General features: G+C 39.2%; 1 protein-coding gene across 2 annotated transcripts; it reads left to right on the forward strand.

The window, feature by feature from the left end:
- Nucleotides 1-1999: 1999 nt before the first annotated feature.
- Nucleotides 2000-9522, forward strand: si:ch211-216l23.2 (uncharacterized protein LOC565061 homolog). 2 transcript variants are annotated; one of them, XM_047597460.1, is made up of 9 exons: nt 2000-2196; nt 2351-2437; nt 2917-2990; nt 3236-3365; nt 5565-5764; nt 7667-7945; nt 8060-8227; nt 8387-8611; nt 8732-9522. In XM_047597460.1, exons 1-9 carry the CDS (start codon nt 2135-2137, stop codon nt 8767-8769), a joined length of 1263 nt encoding a protein of 420 aa, XP_047453416.1. In that variant the 5' UTR covers nt 2000-2134; the 3' UTR covers nt 8770-9522. The 2 variants fall into 2 exon arrangements, with proteins under 2 accessions (XP_047453416.1, XP_047453417.1); XM_047597461.1 differs by having other exon boundaries at nt 8102-8227.
- Nucleotides 9523-15871: the final 6349 nt, after the last annotated feature.

Here is a 15871-nt window from a genome sequence, read left to right on the forward strand (position 1 = left end):
AAATGGACGTGTCTTATGTGTTATCTTGGTAGTTTCACATAAGAAGGAGACGAACTGTGTTTTTTAAGCAAATAATGGACTAGCTTTGACCCCCACACAGTAAGATGAATGTAGACTTCCTCTTTCCATAGTTGTAGGCATACTGTGTTTTTCATTTGAATAAACAAACTGAAACCGAGGACCCATTTATATCTCAATATTCATTTCACCAGATTTTACTCCAAAATCTCAGTTGTGCAAAGACTGCACCAGTCTGAACTAGCAGTGGGGACAGTCGGCATGGGTAGTTGGCACAAAAAGTGTGTGCTGTAATTCTGTGCTGCTGCTGTATAGCATGTTAACTGCTGTTATTTTTGATTCCTCAAATGACCAATTTTCCATGATAACAGTGATTTTGTACACTACACATCGATCTACAACATTGAGCAGCTTTTTGAGATACTTAAAAAGCAACTTTATAGTAACTATAATCTGTGTTAGCAGTTAACAGATGAGCTTTGTGCAAAATTTACTTGTGCATATTTATTTATTACTTTTTTTTTTTTAATGTGATGGATATTATAAGTCATGTGTTTAGGTCTTGTTGATTTTCAGAATCTTCAGCTAGCATAATCCAGCAAACAATATAATGGCATATATACTTTCTCAGCTACTGTATGTAAAGAAACTGTAGCTGATCTTCAATATAAAATAAAATAAAATAAAATAAAATAAAATAAAATAAAATAAAAATTGAATGTAGGTGCAAAAACCATCAAATGCTGAAAACACCCCCAAAGACTTCACATAAGCTACCAACCCTTAGAAATCAATAATTAACCAGGCCTTAGATTACTGTTTCCCATACTGTAAGTAGCAGACACATCTCAGCATTCATTTTTAAGAGGACAATGGTTTGAATCAGGCTTTCAAGGTTGAATAAGAAGAAAAAGGAATCTCAGTAAGGGCTGTTTGATGGAGAATCAGAGTGAAGTCGTGTCAAATCAGGCGACAAACATCAAAACTCAAGCGAGATAGCTTGGAATTAGTGGGACTGCAGAGTGAAAGAAAAGCAGCCAGCATCCTCTGAGTATTTTTTAAACAGGAGAGACTTCCTTCAAGGTAAATGGTTAAAATGTTATTTAATAGATTCAATCTTGATGTGGTCATGACGTGCTTAGTATAGGATACCACCCCAGAGTCAAATGGTGTTAGTGCTAATAAGAAGAGAATGCTGTAGATCAGTTGTGAGGCGAAGTGGACTGTGAAGGGCTTGACTTGGGCCTTGGATTTGAAGACTTGGAGTTGAACAACAATTCAAAGCATATTTAAATTGAACAGGCTGCTTACAACACTACAGGAGAACATATTTAAATTTTTTACAGCAGTGCAGAGTCAGTTGAGAGTATGGCAAAATCTGAATGGTTAACTTAGAAACTACCATTGTGAGCTAATGCAGAAAAAATGAAAGAGGATAAAATTACATATTAGTTGAATGTGAACACTGAGCCTCTTGTCGTAACTCCTTCAAACCAGTTGGGAAAGCTTCAGGTGATGACCCCATGAGTTGATTAGACAGAATACAGAGACTGATCAATATTACATAGTTCTTATTTTCCCCTTATTGTTGAGCAAATTTCAGATTTCATTTAAACAATAAACCAGTTACCAGTTGGCAGTTCTGCTTTTTTTTTTTTTTTTTTGGAAAGTGGAAGTCAGACAGGAAATGTGTTGAGGCATACTGTAGGAGTAAATACAACGTGATGCCCAGCTGCACTTTCACTTTCTCATTGAATTGAATAGAAAGGTGTGTCCAAACTTTACATTTTAAGCATGCCATTTATTTCAGAAGCTTATTATATAAAAGGTGTTTAAAGTCATTAGTTTACCGCAACTGTAACAGAAATGTTCAAATTTAGCAACAATTTTCATTGGTTGTATTTGCCTGCAGTATTTTTTATCATCCTGCAGGTGGCGGTAGAGCGCCTGCATGGTTGCTCGACACAGCAGTAACCACCAGAAGAAGAACTCGTCTCTCTTCACTTGTTCAGGAAGGTGTTTAGTAGAAAGTGAGTAAGGGGCACCAGCAGCATATGTTTAGCCTTTGTAACCGAAAAACAGCGGCTAAATCAGGTGAAGTCACAGTGCAGGTAAAATGTCGGCTTGGGCGAAGGCACCGACAGGTGGGCGGCGGCCGTCAGGGAACCCAAATGGAAGGTAAGTCTTTCGTTTCCTGTAGCTAGTGTAGCATTAGCGGTTAGCATGATGGTTAAAGCACAAAACAAAAAGGGGCTTAATTCCACCAAATTATATTTTTCTCCCCCTTTATTTAACTATAATCACATTTTTAAAAATGCATTGTGTTGTGCAGTGCTCAACAGCTTCGTCTGTTTCGGAGAGCAGCTCCTTATCCTTCAAGGGAGGACAGGACCGAGGAGCTCAAGGATGCCCTAGATAGGTACCCAGCTTTCTCTCGCACATTCAAACACAAATGTTTAGTTACAGTGTGTAGTCTTTATATCGTAGTTAATGCGTATAACATATTATTATTCAGTGATACTAGGTAACGTAATTTGTCCACTCTTCTTCTTAAATACAATTATTGTCATTATGAAATAATGAACCATGCTTACAGAGAGTAACAAATAGAGTGGCAAAACAAAAATCTGATCGTATCTGCTGAATAATAATTAACCGTTCATGTGCTTTACCATTTTACATCATCGTTTTCTTGCTAGCCTTGCTTATTCTTGCTTATCTCGCTACAAGAAACCTGAAGTGCCTTATCTGGTTCATGTTGTAGACTGATAACGTCACATATATTTTCTAACCGATAATGAACCGTAGAGGAACGTTTCATTTATAACATTGTGAACCACAGCCATGGGAACTCCTACCTCATTAAACTTTAATTCGTTCTCATTGCTTTCCTTTCAGTTACGAAGAATTGGAACAAATACAAAACTACAGTGCAGGTGTAAAGTATGAGGCATTCAAAAATCAGCCAAATGGTGAGACTTCTGCTTGATGTTTTTCACTAAAAGATATACATATATATATATTTTATTTAGGAATGTTTAAATCCTCACTGAAATTCCCATTATCAATGCTGTTCCAGTGCTTTTTAAATCCAGTAAATGCTAAAGTATGGGTTGATACTTCATAATGTCTGTTTTACTTTTGTACTTCACCATCTCCACTATTCATCCATTTACCTCCATTTTATTCTGTTGTAACTCCCTCACCATCGTCAAAGCCTCAGCCAAGTCCGAGGGCTGCACTCCCGCAGACAGACGTAAAACCCTCTATCAGAAGTTCTACAGGCAGGTGCAAGAGGAGAAGAAGCCAGCTGATTGTGTGGTTCTTTCTGTCACCAACCAGTGCCCGTGAGTACTTAAAAATCCTTTGCTACTTTTGCATGCAGGATTTAATAGTTAATACTTGGCAGTATGCCACAGAATCAACATTAGTATCATTTAATTGTCATTTAATTGTTGATTTTGGAATCAAGCATTTCTGGGAGCAACACATCCTTCTGTTAAGAGTCATCTGTAAAGGCTTCTTTCTTGCGGATCTTCATCTCTTGGTTGTGCAGGCTTCTCAAGCCTTGTTTGTACTTGCTTTCGTACCTTGACCCAGGCAGAGGTTACACTTTGATAAGTTTAACATAGAACAGGTTTATGTTGATGAGTCAGTCGTGGTGTGTTTGAACGTTATTGTTCACTTCCGTCACGGTTGAAGACATAGTTCTGTGTAAAGATTGATTTTCTTGGAAACAATGCGTAATTTTCCCATTTTTATCATTGGATTGTTCTCATGTTGTCACTTAATGATAGTTCATTCCAAACAGAACTTTTGTTGGCTGTTGAATGTCTGTTTCTTTTTCTTTTTTTTTTTTAACTCGGTTTTGAATCTTAACAGAAACAAAAACCCGCTTTTATGGCTGAGTTTTGTACTTTGGAAACAACAACGTACAGAATATTACCGTTATTGCGTCATAGATTATGGTAAAGTACAGAGCCAGGATATCTGTCTGTCTGCTGTCAAGTGATAAATCATCATCAGTTATCATGGCGCAAGAACAATGGAAGAGAGGCCCCTTTCGAAGCTCTGTTTGCTTTCTGGGTTTCACTGAATTATTATCTCTGACAAATTAAGCAATTAGAAGTTCCGTGTTACGCTCCTTCTGAGTGTATCATTTCTAAACCATGTTGTTGTCCTTTACTGTCTTAAAACTAGTTTAAGGCAACATAACGCCACACACCTTGCTAAACACTTGGAGCATATATTACAGAAGAAGTAAAGTGACTGAAAAGGCAGACTCAAGTTTCGTCCAATTCATGAAATATGAACTTTCCTTCCTGTGTCAAGTTTGTTCTTAAAAGTCGCATTTATATTATGCTCACACGAGAAAGAAGAAAGTAGGATGTTTAAGTAACTTTACAGCTTGGAAATATGTCATCTGGGCCACAATTTTGAAGCATTCTTAAAGTAGAGTCAGATTCGTCTCCTAAAGTGACAAACACAACCACAAACACCCATCCCTTTCTACCAAACATTTAAAGTCCTTAATACGATATGAGAGCTACATACCATTAAATAACAATTATTTTTATACCTTTACACATCAAATGCAACTTCATGTATCAGACACACATTCTCTCAAAACGACCTACTTTACATTTTTAATTAAGGGGCTGTTATTACATTCCAGCAACATGCTATACACACAAGGCAAATGCTATCACTGCTGATAACAAGTATTCACTATCCTATATACAAAGTAGAGGCACATTTAAAACTCCCCACTCAGTGTAACTCCAACATTCAATTCATGCAAGTTACTTTTCACAAAGAAACTCTGAAGTTGTGCCACAAGTATGGCCGCTGTCTCTATCGTCATATCAACTTAGAAGAATTAGTAGTTTGGACACTTGCAACACGATAGTGCTGGTTTATCTGACAGCCTATCCGCCATCTGTCTATCGAAACAATGCATGCAAAGTCACCGCTCATTAAATTTACCTTATTGTTTCAACCTCTATATACAAAACACTCAAGAAATGAAGAACTGATGTTAATATTCTTGTAACAAGAGAAATGTTGCACTTTTTATTAATTGACTAATGTCTAATCCACAACCACATCATTTAACAAAGTTCTCGCAGCCACTTGAGGCACTTTTGAAGAAGACCTTATGTTTTACCAGATGTATGACTTGAACACATACAACACTTAACACATCTATGACAGAAAAAAACTTGTGCCACCAAAAGTCCCACAGTAGTGATGCTCAATGTTTTTGTTGGTAAAACACATTTTAAACCAAGAAATAACCCTCTGCTCCCCTCAGAGATGTAGCTCCAGGTGAGTCACTTAAAGGGATGGTTTGGTTTCTCTGAAGTGGGTTTGTTTGAGATACTTACCCACGGGCAGGATATTACCTACCCTAGGTGTTGGTAGGTGGTGGTAGGAAATGAAGTACTGTGGACAAATACCTCAAACAGCCGCACTTCAGAGACACATAACTATCCCTTTTAATATAGAAATGTCAACTTAACAAAGTGTTTCTCTTCCTCTCAAAGGGATTACCCCAAATCGCTAAGCCAGTGCTTGCAGGAGCGTGGCCTGTCAGTGGAAATGCTCTACCTTCAAGCGGAATCGGGCCTGACCCGGGCCCTGCAGGATGTCCGAGCAGTTGGCTCCCCATTTTGTATTCTGGTGGAGCAGACAAACATAGCTCTGTCCTCCTGCACTGTTATCATATTCTCAGAATCCCTCAAAAGTAAGTCCGTACCCCTCGTGTTCATTCAAGCTTTCCAAAACCACCTCAGTAACAAACTTCCCACCATCCATTTTCTAGGCTCAACTGAAGAGTCTAATGCAATTTATGTTGTATGAAGATCCCACACACACTTTGAACATAAAATCAGAAATGGACAGTGTAAAACCAAATAAATTAAAACAAGAAATAGAAATCTGCAGTAACACAAAAGTAAAATACTGCCTTTAGTTGGTGTAACATAACATTTCAGGTTAAAAAAATCACCTCAGGTCCATCAAAACTCCACAATTAGAAGTCTCTTCGCAAACTATTCATTACCTGCCGTCTACAAGCACTTCATATAACATACGTAATAAACTGAAACCTCTTAAAAAACAAAAACAAAGAAAAAACTCAAATTTATTACAAATTGCGTTTGATTTTTGTAATGTGGGTCATCAGTTCCGTTATCATAATAACTTTGCAACATATTTGCACAGCTCTCTTCTTAACAGCAGTTAGAGTAAAGATCGAAAGGTGTATACAAAGCTTCTGGTTATTCAAATTTATCTGGAAGACAGAATAAGGTCATCCAAGAATGCCCATTGTAAACGTGTTTAAAGATTGGCTTCCTCTTTGAGTTTACAGCCCTGGTGCACGTTCACATTTTTACTTTGGTTTGTGACACGTAATTTGATGTTATTGGAGACTGTGGAGTTTCCACAGAACAATGGGCCACTCATCAACATCAACAAATCGTGTGTTTGTTGATGTTGATGATGCTGTTACCAATCAGCAACATCATTATCTGCTGACAGAAGTAAATAAAATTGACCTTCTTGTGACAATTCAGTGTTCTGCTGGGAAGTTTTTTAACCTGGCCACCCACGTAGACAAGACCAGACACCCCCACCCCATAGTAATGACACTCCTTGATGGCAGCAGCCATCCCCAGCGCGATGCATGGAAAACAGCACAAGGTGTTGGCCTGGCCTCCAAATTCACTAAATCCCAAACAGATCAAGTATCTGTGGGATGATCCTCGGAGGCCCCTCTCCTCAACCCATAGGACCCAAAGACCTCCCCACTAACAACATCCTGTTACCAGACACCACAGGACCCCCTCAGAAGACCCATGTCCATTCTCTGATGAGCCACAACTGTTTTGGAGGCACAAGGGAGACCTACACAATATTAGGAAGGTGGTCATAATGTTATGCCTGCGTTTGACAATCCTGTTGCAGGAAGCATTTAACGGGTTTAACCAACAGGACAGATGACCCAAGCTACTGAAATAAAACCAATATTGTAATAAAGTTTAGTTTTCTTTTAGTTAAGTCGACTTCTAATTAAAGTCTATACTGTTCACATTGTATAACAGCATATAGATGTTAACAATATATATAATAAGCGTACATGCACAAACAAATCAGCATTTTATATAAACAAGATCCTCAAAACTGTTGACCACAACAACAAAACAAATGTCTTGAATCCATTTTTTTTCCAGTCTGAACTTAAATACATACAAACAAATGTATTAAACTATATCAAATATCACCAGAAAACTTAAATACACAAATAATCTAAAGTATATAAACTCATTCAATGTATTCACATACGTGATTGCTAATCATTCGTTTATGTCCAAGAACATATATGGAAAGCAATACAAAAAGGTTTTAAATAATTGAATACACATCTTTACATAAAATGCTTGCTCCTCATCACCCCTACTACTCCAACAAACTAAAACTCACATTCACAGGTGCTACTCAAAGTCACATAAAAACAAAATCCATTTCTTGAATCGCATAAATGAACAGCAAGAACCCCATTAAATTTTACTTAATCTTTTTGTGGATGTCTCCCACCTCAGTCTCCTGATACATCACTGCTATAACATTGCCGTTCCCTCCTCAGTCCATCGCAACATGCCCAAAGACCAGGCCATGGACTTTGTTCAAGCAGAGTACACTCGCGGACTCCCCAAAGAGCGCCCTCCAAGGGACCCCGCAGATATCGCGGCACAGGCGTCACAGCTGCTGGACGACTTTCTGGACCGAGAGAAGATTGCGCGCCACACCGTTCCCTCTGAAACACGGCAGCTCCTCATGCTGCTGGCTGACGGGGTGCATCTCTACCCCGAGGAGTTGGAAAACATCTCGGAGTACGTTCGTTCCCGGCAGCACCACGTACAAGGTGAAACACTGATTATGCAGCCTAAAGGACCTGAGGCTAGGGCTGGATGCTTTTTCATTTCCACTACCGTCTCCTGTTCTGTCTTTTTTTTAATTTTACTTTTACTCCCTCTAGCCTCCAGTACTGAAGGCGAGAGGGGGAATATGTTACCTCCAGGATTGGGAAAACCACCTCCTTTGCTTCCTACTCCACCTGGGCCTCCACAACCCTCTGCAACTGTATCAGGGGGGTCCATGTTGGACCACTCCCCATCTCCACCTGCACCTCTCCTGCCTTTACCAGGTTAAGACTGCACAACTTTCTTGACTAGATTGAACAAGCCTGAAACCGTTGATGGTGTATAAGTGATATCCTCAGCCCTAGGAAGTTGGTTCTTCCATATGTATTTCTGAATGTTGTCTTTCAAACATCTTGGTTTTCTGTCATGTGTTCTTCTTTAAGGCTCTCATCCCAAAACCAAACCACCTCCTCTGCTTTCCTTGCATCATCCTTCAGTCCCTCGCGGTCCCATGCCCTCACACATGCCTTACGGTGGTTCTGGTATGTCTCGTGGGCCCCTATTCCAGCACCCGCCTTTATTCCACCCAGGCCCCAGAGGCCCCCACGGGAATCGAGCAGCACCTCCTTCTCTAAAGAGTTCTCGCCCCCCACTTTTATCTGCCCCGGGTGAGTCATCAATGTTTTATTTTTCCCACTTTTTTGGCTTTTTATTTTGGCCTTCGATGGTGTAAGTTTCAAAACGATCTATTGTAATTGTAATCATTTTCTCGACTCTCCCCATTTCAGGCCCTCCTCTTCCACGACTGAGTGGCCCAAGACACTAAGAAATAACAGAGGCATCCACATACACCTGCTGTCGAACCGGGAGGTTGCAAGCAGTGCTTTGGACATTTTCTGACGTCTGACTTTTCAGCTGAACAGAATTTCACTGTTGACCTTTTTTAAAAGAAGAAGTATTAGATCTCATTTAGCTCGATGATAAAATAAAGAAAAAAATTAGAGTTAGGTATGATCTCATTGTGGATGGATTGATAGAGGATTGTATGGAGCCCTCTTTCTAATTGACGATTTTAAGTATTATTTTTTTTTTCCAAAATCCCCATCATAATCGTCTTTTTTTTTTTTTAATGTTCAGCTTGTCTCTTTAGATTCATAAAGTGGAGTAGGTTACAGTTAAACGCTGAACAGGTAGTTTGTTTGGCCAAATGCACAAATGCAACCATGCAAGAGGTGGCAACTGTATAGCATGAAAGAGGAGAGAAGTATTGGCGGTCTCATGGTGGTACAGGGGCTTCTTATTTTTCTAAAAATCTTTCAAGATGGTGCTTAAAACTTGTTGATCTCAGATTCTCGAAAGGAGGGGATATCGGCGTACAACTGAAAGCTTGTTTTTCTAAGCTGTTTTCTCGGCTCAAATGTAATTTTATTTATAATGTACATTTATTTTTGTCATGACCTGAAGTTCTCTGTCTGCAGTTGTGCGTACGTCCTTTCACCTTTCAGAAAAAATCAGAAAAATTTACGATATGTATTATTTCTTTGTTGTCTTTATAAAGTTGTCACGTTGTTCCTTTAAAGGTCTTTTCATGTTTTGTTCAAGTGAGAGCAAAGGTAAATAATTGCCATGTATAGTACACATTTCACACAGAGTGACCAACATTAAAAAAGAAATGTCTTTGGGTTGCATTCAAGTACCAGACGAAGCTTGAAATATTTTGCCAGGGCAACAAAAGGGAATTTATATATTCAGTATAAATCACTTGGAACGCAGGTGGGGTGGCTTTAAAAAGAAACTACTAGAAACTGCTGTTAAGTGTCTAATCAAGCATGTGGGGTTGTCATTAAACTCACACATTTTCTTCACTTCGAACTTTCTCAACTTAAATGCCTCCGATGCACTTCGCCTGGAGGCCGTGGAAAAATGCTTCGTTTCGGAAGGCCTTCAAAGCAGGACATGTCGGGTATCAAAGCAGGAGGACGACATTTGTGCAACAAAACCTTCACACTTGTTGGGTCGTGACGCTCTTTTCTTTGTAGATATTATCCAAACCTTTTTTCTTTATGGAAATTGTACACGTTCAACTACTTTATTGTTTGGATCCGTCCTCTGTTATGTGCATGTGCAGCACTATTGATGTTCAACGCTGGAGAAAACGTCTAGAAATGTTTTAATATTTTTGTTTGGATTTGATTAGTCTTTTGATGCCTTTTATTTAGTTTGGAAGACAGTTAAATATTGCAGTTTACAGATTGCATTATTAACAGACTTTTACTTGTACACTAAGAACGTACAGGAGAAGTAAATAACCTTGACCATCTTGTGACAATACATTGTTCTGCTGGGAAACCTTTAGACCTGGCGTTTGTGTGGACGTTACTTAGACATGTAGCACCAGACACCCTCACCTCATAGCAATGGTAATCCTTGATGGCATTCGCACAAACACAAAAATGGATTAGGTACAACTAAAACAACAACAACAAAAAAAACAAAAACACGAAGAACAGCACAAGGCATTGACCTGACCTCCAAATTCACTAGAACACAAACTGATCAAGTATTTGTGGGATGATCCTCAGAGGCCCCTCCCCTCAACCCATAGGACCCAAAGGCCCCCACTAACTATACTGTGTTACTACAGTCCCTCAGAAGGCCCATGTCCATTCTCTGATGACTCAACTGTTTTGGAGGAGCAAGAGGAGATCCACACAATTTTAGGAAGGTGGTCATAATGTTATGCTTGATCAGTGTACAAACACCTTTGGTAGCAGGTAAGGCCTAAAGTCTGAGTAAAGAGGTCTCTATTGGGTACATATTTGCACAACTGCTCAACCTTGTAAGAATTAAGAAAACAATTTTCAAGTTCGGACTTTTAAGAGATTGATCCACAGTTTTTATTGTGTCGCTCTGGTCCACAAAGATTCAGTCAGTTTACCCTTGGAAGCCTGGTGATGATGTGGTCTCTTTACGTGGAGTTTGGACTACACCTAATAAAGCATTTACTGTTACCGTGTTGCCGAGTTGTGATGTATAAACAGGCCAGAGTAGTCAGCCAGTTCACAAAGTGGAGCTACTTGTGTTTTGCAGCCTCATGGGTTCCTTCAACTATGGGTGGCATGAATATAAAGCACATTTGTCGGAGTAAGAATAGATATACACAATATTTATTCAGGCTTATTTTGTAACCTGGTGGGGCGAGACACTCGATTTAGAGGACAAGACATTTAGAGCACAGATAAAGTGAAATATACAGCCCCCAGTGTTTGTTTTTATTAGCAGAAATATTCTCAAATATGTTCCTTTTATAAGCAGTGACTGTATTTTCTGATCTGTTTACGATGATGCAAGTACAATTTTTAAACTCTAGATGGCGACACATACCTGCTAAATACAGACAGTTAAAATCAATAGGATTTTAAATGAAGACTGGTGTTGTTTTGAGTTCTAAGGGTAAGACCTTGAAGAAATCCATGTAATTCAGTGTAAATGCCCTTAATGTGCGGGAGGAAATGACTGTGTGACACTTCTAAATGTGATTAGTGTTTTTATTCATAATATGTCATTAGTTTCACTCTGACAAACTGTCAATCTGGAGTAAAAAATCCAGTCATTCAAATCTGTATAAATAAGCCTTTAACTCAACAACCTCATCAATGCATTAAACATTTTAGAGAAAATACAGACCCAGGTCGTGGCATATATAAAAATCTTTAAGGAAGGCAACTGCACTTGTGAATTGGGAAAGTTTCTTGATCTGTCTTCCAGAAACTAGAATTCAAAAAAGTTAGCTCAATCAGCATCAGACTACACACAGTTATGTTAAAACTATATCTAAAATCTTTTATCTTAAATCTTCTGGTCCAGGTAAATTATTTTTCTCACTGTTTAAACTATTTCTGTTTTTCCGTATAAGAGTAATTAATAGCGTCTCCTCTGGACGCTGCTGAATAAGTGAAATCAAAGTGACGCTCAAAGGCTCGTTCACACAAACATGCGGAGGTTGAATGTGCCTGAAATTCTCCTCATGGTGCCTCTTACTCCTCTCCTCCAGCTGTGGGTGAGCTGCTGCGAGGAGCACATCAAGTCAGGAAGTAATGGACAACTGTCTTCACCTCATTACACCAGCCTACACATACACTCCGATTGGACACTGCATGTGTGTGTGTGTGTGTGTGTGTGAGCGTGTGTGTGTGTGCAGGCAGCGTATTGTTGGTGTTGGTAATTAAATTCAAAGTTTAAGTGTCTAACTGATGTATTTTTTTCTTGCTTTTACCAAAATATCTGATTTGACTTGTCAAGCACTGGCTGGGTTTGATGCGTTGTTTTCAGTGTCCATGCAAAGAGCTGTCAGAGAATGAACTGTGTATTGAGCTACGTCAGATTATCAATGGCATAAATATTATTTCACCTTGAATATGTTTGAAATTGAGTGGAATTTTCACTTAATCGGGTGGAATCTACTCAACGTTTCCTTGATTGTGGAAATCTGCCACTAAAAGTAAATTCATGCTTTTACTGTTTGTATAAAAAAATTCACTGAATTCACATTATTATTAAATAATGTGAATTCAGTGGTGTGGTGGGTCATTTCTGTTCATAGGTCCTCTCCAGGTACTCCGGGGTCCTCCAGTGTAAAGACATGCTCGTTAGGTTCACTGGTGATTCTAAATTGGCCGTAGGTGTGAGTGTGAATGGTTGTCTGTCTCTCTGTGTTAGCCCTGAAACAGACCGGAGACCTGTGCAGGGTGTACCCCGCCTCTCGCCCTGATGACAAGTGGTCACAGAAAATGAATGAAAGAGCAAAAAATAAAATAATTATTTGTTCAGTTATCTAAATTCATCCTATGAATTTTGTTATGAAAAGAGAGCAATAGTCAACTTAGGGCTGGGCGGTATACCGGTTCATACAAAATACTGGTATTTTTAATTTTTTTTTCTTCCATTATGATATGAATTTCTAATATACCAGGACACCAGTGTATCTGATTACACAGTGATTGGAACACTGCTTTGTGAGACACTGTTTCAGACTGGACCAAAAAGAATTTTGCACGGAGACTACAATTATTACGGTAGCTGGTTGTGCTGCTATTGACATTACAGACATAGCAGTTTAAATATGTTTAAAAGTGTCCAAATAAACCAAACCCTGTTTCTTCATTTCATCTTGGTAACATTTAATTTTTTTTTATCTCCGACCTGTTTTACTTGGGCGGGATTATTCTACAATACTTACTCAGCTTCACGATAAAATAGTCCATCCCTTATCAATCTATTGCATTAATTCCTCTTTCAACCAGCAAAAAATGTTGCGAACACGTGATTATGCACGAAAAAAAAAATACTGTGATACCTCAGAATTTTGAAAAATACAGTGACAGACATTTTTGATCATACGGTCCAGCCCTAGCTCAAGTTTACAGGAACAGGAGATTCTACAACACAGTCTGCCAACACAGAGCAGAGACTGTGACACATATTGTTCATGTAAAACTAGTTAGTGCTATGTATATTACGCAACTCACGCAACACTGTGGCATGCAATGACAGAGCTGTGTTTGAGAGTCTGCGGTGCTAATCAGTGAGCCACCGTGCCGTCCTGAAGATGAAGAGGGGGATAGGTATAGAAGGATGAGGAGGAGGAGGGTGAGGGGTCCTTGGAGATGAAGGAATGGTTGGATTAATGAATTGAGAGTGGAAATACGGAGGGATGGCGTGGGGGCGGTGGAGGGTAATGTGTTAGGAACAAAAGGATGCCATGCCGCTGAAAATGATCAACATACAGACAGCTGAATTCCAAGACACCCACGGCTAGTACATTCTGCTGAATTTTAATTGCAGCAACTCAAAATAATACTCAGTGGTTCATATGGACTTTACACGCTTGTATGCATGTGATGGATGGTGTCCCGGGGTATCTCCTCACAGATCTGGGTCACGGCATCACTGAGTTCCTGGACAGTTTGAGGTGCAACCTGGACCAAAACATAACGTCCCAGAGGTTTTCTACTGAATTAGGTCAGGTGAGAGTGGGGACAAGTCGGCGGTATTGATTCGCTCGTCCTCCAGGAGCTGCCTGCATGCTCTCGCCACATGAGGCCAAGCATTGTCGTGCACCAGGAGTAACCCAGGACCCACTGTACCAGCATACGGTCTGACAGTGGATTTCACAAGGATTTCATCCCAATAGAGGGTATGCATTGATGGCCACGCCCCCCTGAGTGGCAGAAACACAGTGAAATGTATCAGCAAATACAGCGAGACCAGGATGTGGATTATCACATCAAATTAAGGTTAACTGGACTCGACAATGACCCATACGAACTATAGTATGGATTTGGAAAAATGGATTAGCCTCAGTTTCAGTTAGTTTAAGTTAGTTTTCGGTCATTTCACTGATGATAAATATGGCTAAATAAAATATGCTAACGCTAAGAGCTTTACTGAGAAGTAATTTTAGCCATACAATGCAGTGGCCTTAAAAGTGATCACAAATATTCCGTTTATTGTTTTATTGTTATTTATTATTGGAACTGAAATAGTTACTGTCTGTTGTAACTACACCAAAATAATAACATCGACAAACTTATCTGACAGGCCTCCAGAACGTAACTTAAGAAGTAACTTAAGGTATGACATCATCAAAATATATAGACTTCATCAAAAAATATAGCATAAATTAATATTACATAACACTAAATGTGAACCACAACACCAGGTTTCTGTGCCTGGATTCTAGTTGTTTCTTAGTAAGAAACTTCTATTTTCTTTTGCAGATATGTGTAAAAATATATCTCTGAAATATATCTCACAACAGCTTCATCTTTTTAAATTAATATTACTCTTATTTAGACTCTATTAAAGTCTGTGATTCAAACAAATGCTGCTAATCTCCATGTCCAACTGTCACTCTTTGCCCCTCAGTGACCGTAACCATGGAGACTTCATGTGCAGGGTACTGTTGTCTAATCTGTAGAGGTCTGTGCACCCTCCTATGGATATGCCTCCCCAGACCAGTACTGACCCAAACCAAACTGCTTCTTATTTAGCTCTCTAAATTCATTTATTCTGAAAGTCCAATTTATGTTGTACAGTCTTTCTGTTTTTTATGCTTTAGTTTTTGTTTAAGTGCTTTGTCTTATACCATTGAGCAATGCGACCAGGGTCAAATTCCCTGTATGTGCAGACATACTTGGCCAATAAAGCCGATTCTGATTTAGTAGTGACACTGACCCTAGTCAAATTCAAAATTAGTAAAAGACAGTCAGAAAAGAAGAGGATGGAAAACATGTCAGTGGCCTCCACTTGTTAAACCATTCCTGTTTTGAGCGTCGTCTCATTGTTGCTCCTCTGGTTCACCTGAAGCAGTGGAAACTGATTAACAACCCTCTCTGCTACTCAACTACGCCGGACACTGAGCTGGCTTGATGTTGTACTCTGATTAAAAAGTGCTGGTTTCATTTTTTCAAAGCAAGTGAACACAGAGAACACAGAAAAAAAAAAAAAAAAAAAAAAAAAACGTCACGGATGACAGAAGTTACATTGAAAGTGAGTTGGCTGCCAAAACATCTGAACATAAGGGGTATGATGAATCTGTTTTCCATAACGTGTAGATGGGAATGTTTAACTGTAACTACAGGTTGGTGGAGCCAGGACCACGCAGGATGACGGGAACAATTATTTATTCTTTTTGTAAACTTCTTTACATCTGATTTTCATTGGAAAAATCCCTGGCTTGGTTTTACCTCTACAAAAATTCTACAAAAACAAATGTCGAATCAAATGTGTGCATTTTTTAAGTAAAATCTTAGACGCAGACAAGGGTGCTTCTGTATCTCACACAGCTTTTCTTCTCCCCCACCGCTCACCTTTCCCTCATTTTACACCGTTCTTCCTGTTTTCCCACCTCTGCCGATGTACCTGCC

The sequence above is a fragment of the Mugil cephalus genome, chromosome 10 (assembly GCF_022458985.1).
Source record: "Mugil cephalus isolate CIBA_MC_2020 chromosome 10, CIBA_Mcephalus_1.1, whole genome shotgun sequence".
Taxonomy (NCBI): Eukaryota; Metazoa; Chordata; class Actinopteri; order Mugiliformes; family Mugilidae; genus Mugil; species Mugil cephalus.

Excerpts from the sequence above, each read along its gene's own strand:
- si:ch211-216l23.2 (XM_047597460.1), top strand. The coding sequence starts at position 2,135 with ATGTCGGCTTGGGCGAAGGCACCGACAGGTGGGCGGCGGCCGTCAGGG. Across the intron at positions 2,197-2,350 it reads TCAGGGAACCCAAATGGAAG|TGCTCAACAGCTTCGTCTGT; the intron begins GTAAGTCTTTCG and ends TGTGTTGTGCAG. Across the intron at positions 5,765-7,666 it reads ATTCTCAGAATCCCTCAAAA|TCCATCGCAACATGCCCAAA; the intron begins GTAAGTCCGTAC and ends TTCCCTCCTCAG.